This window comes from Cnephaeus nilssonii (genome assembly GCF_951640355.1).
Source record: "Cnephaeus nilssonii genome assembly, chromosome: 3".
NCBI classification, from domain to species: Eukaryota; Metazoa; Chordata; class Mammalia; order Chiroptera; family Vespertilionidae; genus Cnephaeus; species Cnephaeus nilssonii.
In genome coordinates this window covers 6,209,230-6,228,841 of record NC_137074.1, presented here as the reverse complement: position 1 = coordinate 6,228,841, position 19,612 = coordinate 6,209,230, and the positions used below count along the sequence as shown (strand labels likewise).

Sequence of the window (19,612 nt, the reverse complement as noted above, 5' to 3'; positions counted from 1 at the left end):
GATCACCCCACAGAAGGTGACCAGTGGCACTGGTGGAGCTAGGTGGGGGGCCTGGCCTCAACTGATTGCCCCACAGACAGTAACCAGCTGCGTTGGTGGGGGGCTGGCCCCAATCGATCGTCCCACAAGTGGGATGGTGGAGCAGGTGAGGGGGCAGTGCCAGGCCAAGGTGGGGCTGCAGGGCTACGAGGCTGGGAGCACAAGCTGGAGCCCGATCCCCACAGGCCACCCCGAGGGACCCCACCCGTGCACGAATTTGTGCACCAGGCCTCTAGTATCTTTATAAGACTCTCCACAGCCGGATTGTCCTTTGAAAAGCAGTTTCTAACTCGGTGTTAAAAGATCACCTCAAAGGGACCCATTTTAATTGTGTTTATTATTTTTTTCAGTGTCTACTCAGTCGCATACCTCTGCCAGCCCATTGTGGTCCCCATAAAGTCAGCCCTTCTGGGGCTGCGGCTTTCTAAGCAATAAACACATGCACCTCGTCCTTAAAAAGCACAGCACACCAAGAAAGCGCTGAAGTCTGCAGATGGTCCAACAGGCTGGGGGCAAAGGAACGTGCAAGGGAGGCCGTGCTCGCTGAGCCGCACAGTCACCCCCACTCTGGAGACCTTTGTCCTGGACAGTCTCCCAAGCGAGGCGCCTGGTGAGCATGTCCGCTCTCCTAGGTGAACAGACACATTAACCCACTCTCTTCTCCACCTGCTCTCCTCCCCCAACGCTCTCTAAGATGGTCCTCACTCATTCCAGCTCCATCATGTTCCATGGTCTATGTCCTACATCCCACCAGTCAGTTCCTTTTCTTTTTTATTAAAGTACTCTTTTTTTAAAAAAATATTTTTTATTGATTTCAGAGAGGAAGGGAGAGGGAGAGAGAGAGAGAAACATCAATGATGAGAGAGAATCATTGATCGGCTGCCTCCTGCATGCCTCCTACTGGGGATCAAGCCCACAACCCAGTCATATGCCCTCGAATGGAATCGAACCCGGGACCCTGCAATCTGCAGGCCAATGGTCTATCCACTGAGCCAACTGGCTAGGGCCAATCAGTCCTTTTTTTGACGAACACTGTTACAATCACTTGCTATTACAGTGCAAGTACTGTCATAGTGAATTGACTTGTGAATTGCTTTTCATAGTTTTTCCCAACCTAACTTTTTGTTAGAAGTGGATTTCTGAGTCGAAGGATAAATGCGAATGGGAATTGGCTAGCCATTTCCAAACTTCCCTCCATAGGGCCGCGTGATGAGATAGCATTTTAATAGAACTTTCCCTTGTCCTACAACTGACTTCAAACAAGCTCTGTAAATTGTTCTTCTCCATCCTTGAATGAAATCGCAGGCAAAGCTTGCATTTTTCCAATAGCTTTGTGGTAATACACTTATTTTTAGGTATGACAAGTCCAGTCCTATGCAACATCAATGCTGCTATCTGGCATCCAATGTCATGGGCTTGTCTTGGACTGAGAGACCTTCTGAAGAGAAGGGGAGGCGTGGTGGGGATTCATTTCCATGTCCCCACCTTGCTCATGACGATGCCTGATTCCTTTAGGACAGAAGGCAGAGCAGGGGGAGGATCGTTCTTAAGTTCATGGATGGTTTTGGGTATGGCTGATGTCTACTTGCTCAACTTTCCTTTTGTAGGGTATGCAGTGGGCTCCTCAGAGCCACCATCTCCCCCTCCCCATACCCACCAGGGGTGCCCCCACCTGCACTCCCTCCTTCATCACTATCGAGCACCTGACAGTCTAACCCTGAGGACAGCAACTGTTTTCAGTAGAGAGCCAGGGAGTGGATGGGGGAGGCTGCCGCAATGTGGCATCTGTCTCAGCTACTCAACTCTGACATTGTAGTGAGGAAGCAGCACAGACCACGTGGAGAGAAGTCAGTATGCCCACGTCCCAATAAACTCTATTTACAAAAGCAGGCAGAGCTGACCCACGGGCCTTAGTTTGCTGACGCCCCGTCTAGCCCATACAAACCCCTCTGGTGGTCCTCTCATCTGGGGCTCCTTTTGTGGTGGCCAAGTTTAGATCCCTGTGACAGGATCCACACCTTGCCCACAGGAAATAAGGGCCTTGTCCAAAACAGCAGAAAAGACAATAATAGAAGACTTTCAGACGTGTCCTCTTCTCCGGGGATTTCCAGGAGAGGAAAAAGATGGCAAATTGCCTTAAACTAATTTTTTAAATTATTAAGCTTTTTTTTTCCCTCCCTTCTCAGGTTATGATGATGCACCATTTGGAATGTTTTTAGAAGGAACTAAACAGGAAACTATAGATTTAGGGTGGATCAAACAAGTGGAGGTTTGTTTTTCTCCAAATCAAGACGTCTCTAGAGATTGTTGGGACTGGATCAACATCTCAAGGAAAATCAGAGGCAGACCACCCTGGTTTCCCCTGACTTCTCGCTCAAGGTCAGAAGTTGGCTGTCCCTGTTGAAGGCCTTGAATTTTTATCAAAGGCAGGAGGCAGGAGAAATGATCATTTCAGCCTTAGCTTCCACTTTTATCAGGAAAACGTAAGCTATCCCTGAGATCCCCCGGGGGACCTCCATGTAGGTCCTTGTCCAGAGCTGTGTCCTTGTCACAAAGGAGGCCACGGTGAAAGCTTCGGGTCAGAGAGAAGGCCGAGTGTTGGGAAGGTGCTTGGGTTTCATCACCCAACTGAAAACATCTGCCACAGGTCAGGTACCAGCACCGTTATTACTGCCATGTTTCAAAAGTTAGACTTGAATATAAATAATGAAAATAAACTGTATACTCTGCCTACAGGGTACAGCCCCAGAACTTCCATTCGGCCCTTTAAATGCTTCTCTTTTAAATAGACAGTCAATACTTGCCAGGTATTTGAGGAAAGCCTCTAGTGTGAGACAGAAACCATGACAAACACCCCAAGGAAAGGAACTCAGGGACAAGAGAGAAAAGGCAGGAAGCAGAAAGAAAACTGCCAAAAAAAAAAAAAGTAATTTCCTCAGAGCAATAGAAGATACACAACTCTGAAATAATAGGGAGCAACAACAAAAGACATTCTGAGGGGAACAAAGTGCTGTTAAAAAGTAAAGATGGCAGAAATGAATAGTCAGAGTCAAATTAAAGGCAAAGAAATGCAGAATAGGAGAAACCGAAGTAGAAGTCCCAACCAATGGATAATCGGAGGTCTGAACAGAGAGAACAGACATTTTACTAGAAAATTCCTCAGAACTCAATGTCATGAGCTTCTAAACTGAAAAGACTCAGCAAGTGCCACAATAAAATCTACAATAATAAAAGCATAATATGCTAATTAGACCAGACATCTTTCTGGATGACCTTCTGGACGAAGCCAGGGCTGCAAGGGAAGCCTGGGTCCCGGGTGCGAGAGGGAAGCTGGTGCTGGCAGCAGGGGAAGGAAGGCCTACTCTTGCACAAATTATGTGCACTGGGCTTCTAGTAATAATAAAAATAAAAATAAAAACATAGAAGGCCATCCTAAGATATTCTCATGAAATTTTGGAATACCACATATACAATATCTCCTACATCTCAGTATCTCATATACAGTTAGCATACAAAGAATCAAAAATTCCAATTTCATTGGGCTTCTCAACAGCATTGATGTAGAAGATAATGTGAAAACTGTGTCAGGACTCTGAGAGATGCGTGGAGACGCTGTCTGGCCAGTGAAGCCAGGATGGCTGGGCTCTGTATCTCCGGTCACTCACAGGTGGGGGCTGAGGTGGTGCAGCCCCCAGGAATCACAGGAAGTGGGACGGAGCGCCCCCTGCAGCACGGGCCCTGCTAAGCACCGGGCACCTAGAAGAGTTCTGGTGAAGCTGGGCAGGAACAGGAGGCCTAGTTAAGGTGTCGCAGGTCTTTGTCTTCCCTGAGGCCTGAACACAAATATTGGGAGTTTCTCTGGCCAGCCTCACGGGTCAGAAACCCAGCACAATGAGGTATGTGTTGAGAGAGACGAGAGAGGAGCAGCCCCAGGGAGTTGTCAGCTGGACGTGGAGGAGAGGCGAGGACCGTCCTTGGGTACACAGGGACCCCACCTTCTGTAAACAGCCCAGCGCACAGCCTTTCGTTTGGGCGGAGTGAGCAGGAAGGTGGGCAAATGGAAGTTGATTGCCTGTGTCCCTCATGGTTAACATCCTAAATGTACTACTTGCTTTACTGATCGAAGGACGATGAAAAATATTTCATATATATTTTTGAAATGTGTATGTACTTAAGAATTGATGTTATATAAAACATCCACAAGCTGTTCGGTGATCAAGCCTTATGCATATAAAACATACGGGAGCCACGCTTCGGTAAACGCAGTTATGGCTCCATTGAACTTGTGGGATCAGGAACTTGGAGGATCAGGTGACTACCTGGAGGATCAGGTGACTACCTGGAGGATTAGTAGGCAGCGGGCACTAGCCATTCAGAAGTCCAAGGTTCAGGGCACTCCGCCATCACGGGAGGTTCTGTGGTTGTTTTTAACCTCAAACAATCTCCTCCCACCCCAACCATGTGGTCTTGCTCGGTGCCTACATATCATATCTTTCTCTTCTAGAAAAGAGTTCAAAGTGCACGTGGCCACGAGAGGCCCACCCAGGCTGGCACAGAGGCGTGGGGAGCTGGAGCCTAGGTCACTTTAGGAAGGTTCTACGGAGAGCTTTAAAACGGTTTGCGGTTCCTCGGTTGCAATGATGTTTTCAAAAGCACTCCGTGGTAGAAGGTATTCGTTTTTTTTATTCCTTGAATGTTAGCCTCTCTTCTGCTCTCACAGCCCAAACTATGCCTCCTCAGAAAGGTCTTCAGCGACCCTCTCTAAAGCGGTCTTGTTTGTTTGTTTAAATCCACAGCATTACCAGCTTGTATTGTCTTCATAGCCTTTGTCTAAAATTCTGTTTACCGTCTTACAGTCTGCCTTCCCAACAAGCACACGGGTTCCACAGAAGCAAGAAACACCTTTGTCTAGTTGACTGCTGCCTCCCAGGCTTAGAATGGGACCTGGCATTCAGTCGGTGCTTCGAAAATATGCTGAAGAAATGAAAGCATGCTCATCCCTTGAGTCTGGTTCAAAATTCTTCCTTCTCACCCTAGCTGGTTTAGCTCAGTGGACAGAGCATTGGCCTGCGGACTGAAAGGTCCCAGGCTTGATTCCAGTCAAGGGTTCATGCCCAGGTTTCGGGCTCCATCTCCAGTAGGAGGTGTGCAGGAGGCAGCTGATCAATGATTCTCATCATTGATGTTTCTCTCTCTCTCTCCCCCTTCCTCTCTAAATTCAATAAAAATATATATTAAAAAAATTATTCCTTCTCTTTAATACCCTATCACTCCAGTTAGAGATGATTTTCAATATTCCTGATGTGCCTGACTGTATCTGGCAAGAAGCACATCATGCTAGGACAAGACCAGACTGCAAAGATGGGGGCGGGGATCAACAGGTGTCAGCTGCCCCTCACCAGCATACTTCTGACAGACACCTTCCCCTCCCTGCTCTGGGCAGCTGCTCCCAGGCCAGCTGAGTTGGTGGGTTGACTTACCAGGATTTCTCACCCTTGGCACTGTTGATAGGGAGTTGTGTTATATAAAACACTAGAGGCCCGGTGCACAAATTCGTGCACAGGTGGGGTCCCTCAGCCTGGCCAGCGATGGGGGCCAACTGGGGCTGGCCGGCCGGAGGGAGGGACTGCGGGAGGTTGGCCGGCCAGGGGGAGGGACTGCGGGAGGTTGGCTGGCCGCGGGAGGTTGGCTGTGGGAGCACACTGACCACCAGGGGGCAGCTCCTGAGTTGAGCATCTGCCCCCTGGTGGTTAGTGCATGTCATAGTGACCAGTCATTCAGCTGACTGGTCATACTGGTCGCTGAGGCTTTTATATATAGAGAAGGCTTTATATACATAGATAAGCAAAGACCGGACTGTAGAGATGAGGGCAGGTAGTTGTGTTACTGGCAAGATGATGAGACCTTGGGTCTTGTCTTCTTGAAGGAAAGATTTCAATCAAGAAGCAAAGTGCAGGCAAGCAGCAAGAATTTATTGGCCGCAGCAAAAATCACACTCAGGACAGTGAAACAAGGAAGGGCGTAGAAGAAGCAGCAGGAGAGCCTGGGCTGGGCTGCTTTGGCTCACTGGGAAGTCAGAGAAAAGGGGGCCTTGGAGAGGGGTTCAGGGGGTGAGCCTGGGATGAGCTGCCGCTGCCCATTGCTCCTCCGCTGGCAAGTCTCATGGGCCCCTTAGAAGTTAGGGGACACATGCCTGTGGGAAAGGAGAGGGGGAAGGAATGGCACAGGCGTGCTCCCCTGGGGTAGAGTGCACACTGGTCCTGTGTCCTCAGTGTATTTATCTCTCTCTTGTAGGTGGGAATCTGAGGGGAGGTCTCATGGGAGGCTTTCAATAGTATATTCATCAGCTTCTCAGGGTCCTGGTTTCCACTGATTGGCCAGTGCCAGGGCAGGGAGGTCCTTAGTCAATGCACCTGGTCCTGAGGCAGCCACAGGATCACTGGTCTGGTTTTGCTGCTCTTCTGGGCCTGGAGCTGACATACAACCGAGGCCTAGACATCGTCCTATCTAACTGCCTATAACGTGTGTGTGTGTGTGTGTGTGTGTGTGTGTGTGTGTGTGTCTGTATGCGCGCGCAAGTGTAGGATGCTGAGCAGCATCCCTGGCCTCTATCCACTAGATGCCAAGGTGTGTGTGTGTGTGTTTGTGTGTGTGTGTGTGTATCTCTGTGTGTGTAGGACGCTGAGCAGCATCCCTAGCCTCTATCCACTAGATGCCAGTGTGTGTGTGTGTGTGTGCACGTGTAGGACACTGAGCAGCATCCCTGGCCTCTATCCACTAGATGCCAATGGCACCACCCAAGTTATAACAACCAAAACTGTCTCCGGCGAGTGCCAAGTCCCCTGGAGGGCACACTTTCCTGGGTTGAGAACCACTGAGTTAGACCACTGGCCAGCCCTGGGGGCAAGCTCTAGCCCCAGGCCCCCTCGAGAGGGCTGGGAAGCCCAGAACCCAAGCCCACCACAGTTCCCGCTGGCTTCAGCAAAACTAACCCTGTCCGCTGAGGGGAGGAGGCCCCAACAAAGTTGTTCCCGGCACCATTCGTAACAGCTTCTCATTTGTCCTGCCCCTCATCCAGCAAACACTTCTGAGAGCCCCAAGCGCTCTGCTAAGGCACCAATCCACAAACAGCGACACATCGGCAACGGGGTGTCCTAACCCCCAGCAAGGGAACAGGGATAGGAGGAAGCCCCAGAATCGCTGAGACCCGTGCAGAAGAGAGATGGGATGTCTGCGGAATCTAATCGCTGAAGAAGTGGTGCTTTATCTGCAGGTCTTTCTTTCCTTTTTGCTTCCCTAGGAATTCATGTTTATTGAATTACAAATTATTGCTCGGGAGACTAGAAATCTGAAAGGCTGCCATCAGCACAGAGACTGAACGGCCCGGCTTCCGAGCGCTTCCCCGGAACAAAACTCACTCCAGGTTCCACCTGCCAACTTGAGGGAGCTTCGGGAACACAGTCTCCGTGAGGCAGAGACTTTCCAATGGGCAGAGGAGACAGTTAACCCAACAACCGCGTTTAAGAGGATAAGAAACACACCCATTTCGCCCAGAAAACCAGGAGCCGGGGAGCACCTGGCGCCGTTCGTAGCCTCCAAATCGTGTCCAAGGGCTGGGCCGGGCGGCTTAAGGGGAGCACCATAAAATGCAGACTCTCGGGCCCCGGGGCAGCCGGTCTCCCCCAGGAAGTCTGGATGGGGTCGCAGGAATCTGAATTCCTAACCAGCTCGAGAAGGCTCTGCCACTGTGGTCGGCTGAGCGCCAACACCATCCACCTCCCCTCTCCCCGGCACTGAGCAGGTTCTGCACCTGAACAGACCCCGGGGCTTAGCTTAGCTGCATTACAGCGGACACAAATCAGCGCTGCGGAAAGCGCTCACCAATAACATGCACCGTGACGGTGGCGTGTTCGAGTTTGCAGCATCTCAGCTCCTCTGGTCAACTCGTCTGACTTACAGGAGCAGAAACTGAGGCTCTGAGAGGCTGAACTTGTGCTCCACACCTAGCACCTGGCAAGCAGCAGACCTGGGATCAGCACCCGGAACACCCAATCCCCAAATGACGGCACAAACCACACAGGAGCCTGTCCAATTGGGAAAAGCCTACGAATCGCCCCAGGAGTAGCTGACCTGGTGGGTGGGGCTCTGGGTGCCCCATCGAGGCTTCTGGCATCCTCGCCCACCTTCTCCAAAAGCAGCTTCTGTTCCAGCAACCGGTCCCCTCCTGGCCAAGGGCCCGGCCAGATTATCCCGCCCTCTCTGCTCTCAGGAAAAGGTTTCCGCTCACTGCCTTCCACCTTCCCTCCCCAGGGCACCACCTTCTGCAGGGGCTGCCCAGGGGCTGGCATCAGGCAGGGGTTTGCATGGGTGGGCGGTGGAAGTGCTTCCCTGTCCGCGGCTAATAAGGCCATGTATCGGCTGGCTTGGGAGAGGCTGGAGGTGTGTGGTGGGAGCAGCAAGCTGTCCCTAGGCCAGTGGTCGGCAAACTCATTAGTCAACAGAGCCACATACCAACAGTACAACGATTGAAATTTCTTTTGAGAGCCAAATTTTTTAAACTTAAACTATATAGGTAGGTACATTGTTATTAACTTAATTTGGGTACTCCTAAGCTGGCCTTTGTTAAAAACTCAAGGGGCCAAAGAGCCGCATGTGGCTCGCGAGCCGCAGTTTGCTGACCACTGCCCTAGGAGACCAGGTATAAATCTCCCACTCTGTTTAGTATGAAATGGAAGTGGGCTTCCCACCGCCCTGCACGGCTCCCTGGAACGATGGAGCTGGCCCCGGGCACCGGGCCTCACTCTCCAGACGGCCCCCATCCTCCTCCTACAGTGGCAGCCCGAGGCTGAGTACTTCCGGCCACCGGTATGTGATGTGCCGTACAATAAACACCTGCAAACATCCGCCCCGGGACCTGAGCTGCAGAGCAAGCACTAACTCAACACCGGACCGACGAGTGCTGTGCCCTTAATGTGGCCATTTCAGCACTGGAGAGTATTTTCCCCTCTTTGCGAATTCCAAGAGCAAAACAGCAACCCTTTTTTATTGAGGAGCAATAGGCAAAACCTCAAATGGTCCATCTGGGCCAGGAGAGGGCAAAGGGGAGCCAACTGGCAGGCAGGCCGACTGTGCATCACACACCAATTCCCCGCAGCCCGGGACAGCAGCCCGCAATGCGGGACTCACCCCCTCTCTCACAAACTCGCCCCCATAAATGTGGATGCGCAAAGGCACAGGGGCCACGGTGGACCAGCCTCACAGGTGTGCGGGGTCTCCCAGGGGGTATCTGTTGTCACGAGCGTACAGTGAGCCCCAGCGCCAACATCGAGTCCAGCTGGACAAGCAGCTCAGAGTGCGTGAGGAGGAAGCTGCGGCAGATGGCCTGGAGCAGAGGCCTGTTGTTAGCAGTAAAAGGAGCCCGTAGGTGGAAGGGACGGCGCCTTGCTCACTGTCACCCAGGACTCGGCGCCTACTCCTGCTGCGCTCTTCGTGGGGCTGGGGCCAGAGTCAGCAGCCGCCAGCCCCGCCCTCAGCCCAGGGGGGCGCTGAATCCAGGGCCCAAGGGTTAGACCTGCTCCATCCAGTGTCTGAAACGCCCTTCTGAGGTCCCCTCCTGAGGTCCTGCCCAACGGGGCACCACCACGAGGAGCGATCGCTGCCACGACAGCGGGCCTCGCTTTCCCTTCTGGTTTTTAGTTAGAAGGATGGGCAGTGGTTCCGGGGGGAACAGGAAGCCCAGAGGCGGCCAAGCCCAGCTTCCTGCAGCAAAGGAAGCCAGACAGAAGTCCAGAAAGCGCCGGGGAGGGTGGGAGGATGAACTTGAGGAGAAAGGTGTGTCTTTCATATCAAATGTATCTGATTTGAACGGGGTGACAGATGACTCCCAGTCTTCCAACCATGGAATACGAGCTTCCAAGCCTTTCTTCATCTGTGTGGTTGGGAACATGAGAACCTGTTTGTCACAGGCATGTAAATGCCAGGGGCCTGGTAGAGCGGGCTTTTCCCACATTACAGCGTAACTCCAGCAACTCCAGGATTAGTGCGATAAGATGGGAGATTCTTTTAACTTTGTAAGCAGTTACTCTCTAGTGAGGAAACGGACACGGAAATACAGGAAAGGATCTAAAATCTGCCTTTCCAGCGTGGTTCCGTGGTTGAGCGTCAACCTATGAACCAGGAGGTCACAGTTTGATTCCTGGTTTTGGGCTCAGTCCCCAGTGTGGGGTGTGCAGGAGGCAGCCGATCAGTGATTCTCTCTCATCATTAATGTTTCTATCTCCCTCTCCCTTCCTCTCCGAAAGCAATAAAAACTATATATTTTTAAAAAATCTAAAATCGGCCCTCGTTCTGCCACCTGACTGTCCCCCAGGGCACGATCTTGTCACAGGCTCCATGTGATGGCAATGCTACTACCTTCAATAAAAACAATATGTGAATTCCAAGTCAAAGTTATTGGCAATTAAGAGACGGGTTAGAAAGAAAAAAATCCATGAACAATAAACTCAGAACAAACTTGTGTGTTACACTGTGTCTCCCCAAAAAGACAGGTTGGCGTTCTAAACCCTGGTACCTATCCTTACATATGTCATCAAGCTAAGACGAGGTCAGAATGGATCGGGGTGGGCCCCAGCGTAGTGACTGAGACACACACACACACACACACACACACGCACACACACACCCGGCAGGGAGAGTGTCATGTGAGGATGGAAGCGGAGATCGGAGTCATGCAGTGAAGAGCCAAGGAAAGCCAGGCCGCAGGAGCCCGGGGAGGGAGCAGGCCCTGCCCACACCCTGATTTTGAACTTCTGGCCTCGGGACCTGTGAGAAAACACATTTCTATTAAGTCACCTAGTTTGTGATAATTTATTGCAGCAGCCTCAGGAAAAGAAAAACTCAAAGATCATTAACTAATGAGAAAAGGAGAACGCGGGGAGGCTGATCACCTGCCTGTGACCTTGTGTGCAATGCTACCAGCGTCAAGGGCCCCAGGACACTTCCCACTACACCCACATCCCACAGCAAAGGGAACCAGACAGAAGTCAAGAAAGCGCAGGGTATGGTGGGAGGATGAACTTGAGGAGAAAGGTGTGTCTGAGGGTGGTTGGTTATTTATTTAAAAAAAATATATTTTTATTGACTTCAGAGAGGAAGGAAGAAGAAGAGAAAGAGACAGAAACGTCAGTGGTGAGAGAGAATCATCAACCGGCTGCCTCCTGCACGCCCCACACTGGGGATCCAGCCCACAATCCAGGCATGTGCCCTGACTGGGACTCGAACCGTGACCTCCTGGTTCATAGGTCGATGCTCAACCACTGGGCCATGCCAGCTGGGCGAGGTGGTTATTTAAAAAGCCCACGTGCACAGCAGGAGCAGTGGTGCGGGGCTCGGACTGTGGACCGGGCGGACCCGGTTGCTCCCCCGGCTCTGCCACTCGCCAGTGTGGCCTTGGACAAAGTAGTTGACCTCCCCAGCTGACAAGGAAGTCACATAACTGCACATACTTCAAGGGCTGTTGCGAGGATTAGATGAGGCGCCCTGTGCAGAACACCCAGCATGGTGCCCAGCACGCAATCCGCCTGAAGTAAAGGTTGGCAGTCCATGGGCGGGTGGTGAACGGCTTCTCAGACTGTGCCTCCCCGGCGATTGCGCCGATGTCTTGCGTGGGCCTTTGCAGTTCTTCCTAGCAGGGCCACCGATGCTGAATTCTGTCTCCAGCTCAGAAGCCACCGAGACCCTAGCTCTGACTTTCTTGTTCTTTTAACCCCGGTAATCTTTTCTTTTTCCTTCAATTGTTTACCTTCTCGGTTTGTCCTATCCCATCTCTTCTTGCTGGCCACCGCCTTCCTGTTTCTCAGCCTCGCTGGCAGGGAGCTTAATGCCATCTGAGGACAATGGGTGCCTTCCTCCTCAATGGCATAGGCTTGGTTCGTATTTTCAGTTCAAATCCTTCCCCAAAAATTGCGTGCTAAGTAATAATCAAGCCAATGCACCATGATTAAAATGCGAGTCCCCCAAATAATCTGGCTTCTTTTCTTACATTCAGATGTTTAACTATGAAAATCATTGTGCTGCCTGTTTTACCCATATTAGCGGAGATGACAGGAGTCTTTCAACAGAAACCCCTGAAGACTTTTCAAAGCCATTACCAGGTATAGCGATGCAGACCTTTAGCACCTTCCGTTGGATTTACTGTGTTAGCATGAAAGTCCTTTTTTTTTATCATAGAAATTGCTGTAATTATAATCACTTTAGGACACCATTATTATCATTAATAAGACCACACGGCCCGGTTCAAGCAGAGGCGGGTTCTCTACCGTCAGAAGTCACATAATGGTCACAAACACCCCGCTCTCATCTCCATGCCAACGCGGGCCTGCGCTCCCGGGGCTGCTGGGCAGGTCCCTGTGATGCCGTGAAGAGTGTCAGGCAGAACAAGGAGCCCCGGTTCCTGATTAAAGCGTTCAGGGAACCAGCCCATGTCCAACAGCTGGTTTTTCTGGGGGGGGCGGAGGGGCGGGGATGAGCTCTTGTTCCTGTTGAATCTTCTCTCCCATTCCAACTATTCATTAAGCCCAGAAGGAAGAGGAAGAGATGGGGGAGTGGGAGAGTGCAGGTTTGGTTGCATGTTAAGTCCCTAACACCTTGGGGGGGGGGGGTACGGTCCAGGGATCTTTGAAGCCAAAATGCAGAGAAAAGAAGCCATGAGGCAGGAAGGCAAGGGAGCAGGTGCTGCCTGGCGGTTCAGAACTTGGGTTCTGGAATCCGGCCCCTGGTTCAATTTCTGCTTCTCCTGCTTCCTTGTCCTGTTGCCCTGGGCAAGTCATTCAGCCTCTCCAAGCCCCAGTCTTCCCACCTCCTGGACAGGGATGAGAACCGTGAGGTGGTTTCCAGGCTCCCCTGGGACGGACGGACGGACACACACACACACACACACACACACACCACGGCACCGTGCTGGCCGGAGGGGAGCCCTTCACACCGTCTATGACTATTACTTAATTCTCCAAAAACTCTTGGCTGTTTACCGCTTGAATTTACAATTCCATTTTTTCTCTCCACCTAAGCAAGTTTTAGGCTCCAGAGAACCCGCAGGGAATATAAATCATGAGTCTTGGCCACGAAGAGAGCAGGAAGGCTCACTCCGGGTTCAGAAGTCACCCCACGGCTGGCTGCGGCCCCGCTAACCTGCTGCGAACACCTGCTGGGGGTCAGGCACCGCAGGGGAGACTGGGAAAAAGCAATCCTAATGCACTTGTCACTACCACCGGAGAGTTCACAGGAGGCATTTGCAAAGATCACACACACAGATCTGCTATAAAGCAGCTTATTACTAAATCAGGCCAGGAAAGAGGCACGGAATATTTCATTTCCTGTCAAATGTAAAAGTTACACGTAGATTGTTAAAAACAGCCTTCCCTGGAAACATGCTAACGTTTCTCTGAGAAATAACCTTGAATAAACTTCTTCCTTGGCCTAGGTGAAGATATGATGAGCATTAGGTACTCAATACATTCCTGTAACTTAAACTTTCTCATTTTAAAGCAAAGATTATTGATTAATAAAGACAAGCTATTATTTATGGAATATTTTTTATTTGTTTTTGGGAGCCCAAGAGAAATATTTTTATTTTTATCTTATTTTTTAATATATTTTTTATTGATTTCACAGAGGAAGGGAGAGGGAGAGAGAGATAGAAACATCAATCGATGAGAGAGAAGCATTGATCGGCTGCCTCTTGCATACCCCACTTTGGGGATCGAACCCACAACCTGGGCATGTGCCCTGACCAGGAATCGAACTGTGACCAATTCGATGCTCAACCACTGAGCCACGCCAGCCAGGTGAGAAATATGTTTTAGTTCTTCCTTAGGCTTTTTCCCTTCCCCTCTTCTCTGGAGGGAGACGGGCATCAGGACCCATTTACCCCCCGAAATCTGCTTGGCTTCAGTAGAGAGAATTCCCACCTGCTCGAAAATAAACACCAGTTCTTCATCAAGCCACGCCTTTTCCCAATGGAGAGGCATTTAGGGCCTGTTCCCCAAGGCTGTCCTTCGGCCACACAGACGTCCATCCTCAATACCGCGTGAGATCTTGTGAGACAGAAACGTACAAGGCTCTCACCACCCGGCACATGTTTTCACGTGGATCTCACCAGCACCAGCGTCTTGTGGTCCCTTAAGCCTCCTCAGCTGACTCCCTCCCACTCCCTGAACGGCATCCCTCCAGCCTCCAGCCTCCAGCCTCCAGCCACCCTGGAGACGGCAGAGACAACACTCAAATGAGAGGAACTAGCATCAAAGTTTTGAGCAGAATCCATTTTTGAAGGTTTTTTTAAAAGACGAGTTAAACAAGTATGGAAGTTATTCAGTAGTTTCTTTTTTAAAAAGCATTAGCATGGCACGCCGTTTCTCTTAAGAAAGTCTTGAATAATTTAATTAGAATTACACCAAAGTCATGAGCCTGTTCTATTTATGGAGGAATCACCGCTGAATTAAAACCCAAATGACAATGTTAGAAGTAAATATAAAGTATCTTCAGACAACGTATCCTACTGATAAGAAACATCTGACTTCAAATCACACTTTGATTAGGAAGGAAGGGGAGGGCCCAATCGATTCCTGGGATGTTGTTTTTCTTAAGATGACCGAGCCTGGGGACAGTTATTTCTTGCTCCAAAAAGTGCTGATGAGTGAAAATCCTTCTGAGAAGGAGAAAAAGAAAGCTGTTTGATGTTCCTCTGTTACCGGGAGGCCACTCGGTCCCCGAAAGCCTAGCTCAGCCGGTCTGTTTCCCCAGCAGCTGGGCTGCATTAACACTTCGCACCGCGTGTGCAGACCCTGGGGTCCGAGCAGAGGGGCTGGGCGGCTGAAGGAGCCCAGGGAGCAGAGCCGCCGCCTCGGGGAGAGGGAAGCGGCGCGGAGGGGACGCGGCTCGCCCCGCAGACAGTTCGCCCCCCCCCGGGACCAGGCAGCTTCCCGCGGGGCGCACGCACAACCCCCGCTCCGAGCACCCCGCGCCGCCGGAGCCGGCCACCTGCCGCCTTAGCAGAGAGACGCGCGGGGAGGGTGGGGTGTAAATAGTAACACAAAGTGCTTCCCCCAATAACAGCTTCGCGCCCGAGGCCCCGGCACCGTCTCCGGGCGGGAAGGGGGCGTAGCCGCCAGAAGGAATTTCCTGATGGAAGTTACAGGTCTCCCCTCGCTGCCCCGCCGAACGGAGCGGGGAAGGAACAAGTTCGGAAACACGTGCACACGCCCCTGGCTGCGCCCCGGCAGGGCTGCACCCGCTCCGGGGGCGCGCGACCCGCTCTGGCCCAGGGGAGCCCGGCGCACCCCCCACCTCCACCCCCCACCGCAGCCAGCCTTGGGGTCACGAGCCCCCCAGATCCCGCGGCTACAGCCTGAGGACTGCAGGGTTGGCGGGGATGTCGGTCCGGGGGGACGGGCGAGCGCCCGCAGACCTACCTTCTGCGGGGGGGTCCCGATCAGCACCTCCAGGTAGTAGCCGCGGCCAGAGTCCCCCTGCAGGTTGTCCACCATGGCCAAGAAGTTGGCCGCGCCCCCGGCCGGCTCCAGGGCGAAAGCGAGGCCGTCGGCGCGGGGCACGGCGGGGGGCCCGGGCCCGGGGGTAGGCGCAACCCCGCGGCCGGTGGCTGCGGCCACGCGGAGGGGCAGTGTGAACGGCGCCGCGGCCAGCGCCGGGGCGGCGCGCAGCAGCCACTGGGCCAGCAGCGGCCACAGCAGCGCCCGGGCCAGCGCGCCCATGCCGGCGGCGGGGCCCGGGGGACGCGCCCGACCCGGCCCGTCCTGTCCCGCCCGGCGACTCTGCGTGCGGTTCGACTGGGCGCTGCGCGGGGCTGCGGGGAAGGGCTGGGCGCGCCCCGGGCCGGCGGCGGCGGCGGCGGCGGATGGGAGGAGGGCCGGGGGAGGAGGCTGGGGAGGAGGAGGAGGCGCCGAGCCGCCAAGTTGAGCAAGTTGGTCGCCGCTGCCCCCTCTGGCGGGCGGTGGCTGCCCCGCAAGGGCCGGGCCCTCCCGCGCGGCCAAGGTCGCAGCGCGGCGCGGGGGTCCGCTGAGGTCCGCCGGCCGGCCCTGCCCGCACTGGCCGGGCTCGGGCCGCGCCTCTTCCCCGGGGAAACTCGTGTCCCGAACTTCCTCGGAACGCGCCCCGGCGGCCACGGCCAACGGATGTGACGAGGCTCCTCTGATACCAGGGGGAAAGTTTCGGGAACCCTTAAAGGGGAAGCGAGGGCCTGAGTTGAACCCCCGGGGGCCCCGCGCGCGAGGGCGCCCCGCCGGTGTCCTCGGGCCCCGCAGGGGCGGGGCTGCAGGGGTGACCCGGATCCGAGAGGAGAGCGGGGAGTCGGGAAGGAGCCGTGAGCATTGCGGAGTCAGCGAGTCTGCGCCTCCCCTCGCCAAGTGCATCAGGGCCGCCCTCCAGCCCACCGAGGTCTGGCCGCTCCCCGGGGCATCTCCCGGGCGCCGACCCCAGCCCCCGGCCCCCACTCCTGCCCACTCCCCTCCCTCCGCCCCACTGCGGCCTCAGCGATGTTGAAGGGGTCGGATCGAGGTCTGGCGGGGTGGCCGGCGAGGACGCGAGAGCTGGGGAGACTTCTCCATGGAAATCCTGGGAACCCGGGATGGGGGGAAGGGCCTGGCTGCTCTCGCTGCAGCCAGAGCCTCCGTCCTCCCTGGCGCCCCCCGTTTCCCGCTGGGGGAGGGGGTGCCCGAAACTGGCCTTGACCCTGGACTTCTCCGCCCCATGTTCCTCAGCGATGCAGATTTGATGCTGCCGGGAGCCGCCTGCTCACCGCCTGCAGGACGCCCTGAGTCCACCTGGCAAGTTGCTGACACCATCCCACCATCCAAACCCGGGGCCGCCGAGTCCCTCTGCACCCGCACGACCCCCACACCCGCCCCCAGCCGCTCCAGGCGGCGGATTCTCTCATTCACACTTGCTTGGCTGTAGACCCCGGGACCGCAGAAATATGTGTAGTAATTCAAGCAATGAGGGTTATTTGATTTTAGCAACTAAACGCAGAGAGGACAGTTACACAGCCTAAGTCCATCGATTTCTGCCGAAACAAGGAGTAGAAAAATCTACCTCCAACAGCTGAATTGTGTTAGGTGTTTTAAAGGAAAACAAAGTCCATCCTCACACACTGGGGTGGTTGGCGCCCACCTTCCCTCCTCGCTGCAATTTCCAGCGACTTCTACTCAAGATTTGACTTTTATCCCTGTCTTCTCCATGTTAGAATCAGCTGTGGCTCTTCCAGGGAGCTTCACGGTATTGCTTTTTAGATGACTTTAACTCTACACCCCATTTCCCCCAAACTACATCCCCAACTTTAACAAACGCCCAGGCACACGAAGAGAGGCCTAGTTGGGTCCCTGGATAAAACCGAAATTGCGATTCTCCATAAATCTGCATACTTATTCCGAGCGATTACATTCATATATTCTCATTTCAAAATCAAGGTTGTGGAGGAGGTGTAATTTTTAAAAAGTTGTTATACGCCTCCGTGTCCAGTCTTGGGGGCGTTGAACGGCCATTCCGACAGCTCTCAGAAGGGAACCTTACAGAAGCACGTGGAATGCATTAAGGACATGGACACGGGCTACGCGATGGGTACGTTCAACACCGGAGACATTTGCTCTCTCCAATTAAGAACCACAAGGGAAATTTTTAAAAATCAAGTCTAATTAAGGCTTGTCCTTCATGAAACTCCTGGCTCCATCTAGTGTGTGTGTGAGCTTTTAATCTGAAGAGGGCTAGTTCGGTTGGCAGATACGCTGGTGCCTTAGAGACCTAGCGTCTGCAGCCGCAATGGATGGCAGAGCTGGCTCCTCAGAAAATGCTGCGGCAGGAGTGACCGCCCCCACACCCGGCCCCTTGGTGGGCTCTTAGCGTTCTGGATCCCCCGGTGCTGGCCGGCGGGGTTTAGGGAACAATGATTTTCTTTCCAGGTATTTTAATGGCAGTCACATGTGGCCGTCCTCTTGTGGGGTTGCCGGAAACAAATCAGTTTCACTAAAAGATGTTGACAGGGAGCCAGGAAGGCTGGTCAACAACCTTAATTGCTCTAACCACTCACCCTTTAGTTGAGATATTGTTAGCTGAAGCAGCCTCCACCTTTGTTTGTCCCATGTAAGTTTCTGTTCTTTCCTGCCTAAGGGCTACATGTAAGTTTCTGTTTATCTTGCCTAAGATGTTTTCCCCCAAAACCTCAATAAAAGGGATGGCAGGGCCAGAGCAGGGAGTAGTTCTCCCGCTAGAGTTGGACTACCGCCGGGCCCCCCATTTCGCCAAATTGTATTTCTTAAAGTCTCCTTTCATTTGTGTGCGGCCCTTCTCCAGAACCCGAACCCTGAACCGGAACCCTGGACCACGCGGGACATGGAAAGGGATTCCTACATGGGGTAACATGGGTTTTCCTTCCTGTCATTCTGGAAGCACTTCTCTAAGAAGGAAGCCCCCTCCTATAGTATTGGGGAGCCATGCAGGGAGAGGGAGGAGAAGTGAACCCTCACTCCCTGATAGCATCCCCCACACACATACACATCTTCAGCTGGCCTATTCCCCCGCACTGCTCCTATAGGTTTCCCCTCCCCTCTCCTCCTCCCCCCTTTCTCCCCCCCCCCCCCAGCCTTTGTGCCCACCTACATTGGCAGCCACCACTTCCTTGGTCCACGCAGGGAAACCAGAGCCTGGAGTGAGATGGGCCCTCCCTCCTGGCAAAGAGCCAGGGTGGTCACTAAGCACATCCCCAAAGGTGAGAAAGGGTCCCCCTCCAGCCCACGGAGCTAACCAGGCGTTTCTCCCAGAAACCGGAGGTGCTTGGCCACAGAGACTGTTCTCACCGCTGGTTGGTGTTCACTGGCTCTGGCTACTGTGACCAAAAGCTTTGGCTCCCGTACTAACCGGTTTGGCTCAGTGGATAGAGCGTCGGCCTGCGGACTGAAGGGTCCCAGGTTCGATTCCGGTCAAGGGCATGTACCTTGGTTGCGGGCACATCCCCAGTAGAGGGTGTGCAGGAGGCAGCTGATTGATGTTTCTTTCTCATCGATGTTTCTAACTCTCTATCCCTTTCCCTTCCTCTCTGTAAAAAGTCAATAAAATATATTAGGAAAAAAAAAAAAAGGAAAAAAAAAAAAGCTTTGGCTCCCTGTTGCACCAGCCCTCCTCAAACTTTGGGTTCTCAGGGCCCCTTTATACTCTCAAGAACTGAGGACCCCAAAGAGCTGTTGTTTATGGGGATGGCATCTATCAATAGTTACCAAATTAGGAAATAAAACGGAGAAATTTTAACAATATGTAACCACTCATTTAATAATAAACCCATTGCACAGCAACAGAAGTAACATTTTAATTAGAACTATACTTTAAAAACTAGTGAGAAGAATTACTTTTTTTATAGTTTTTTGCAAACCTCTATCTGGCGTTAGTAGAAGGCAGCTAGATTCTCCTATGTCCTGCATTCAGTCTGTTAAGAAACTTGTGGAAAATTCTACCCAACATGCAGGAGAGACTGAGCATGGAAGATGAAAGTAACATTTTAGTATTATCATAAAAA

General features: G+C 52.9%; 1 protein-coding gene across 1 annotated transcript in view; it reads right to left on the bottom strand.

Annotated features, from left to right (window-relative positions):
- BACE2 (beta-secretase 2) overlaps positions 1 to 16,293 on the bottom strand; it is a 74,757-nt gene extending 58,464 nt beyond the window's left edge. Inside the window, exon 1 of the mRNA XM_079766695.1 lies at positions 15,507 to 16,293. Within this exon, the coding sequence (XP_079622821.1) occupies positions 15,507 to 15,806 (300 nt within the window). The 5' untranslated portion in view covers positions 15,807 to 16,293. The remainder of the gene's footprint in view (positions 1 to 15,506) is intronic.
- Positions 16,294 to 19,612: the final 3,319 nt, after the last annotated feature.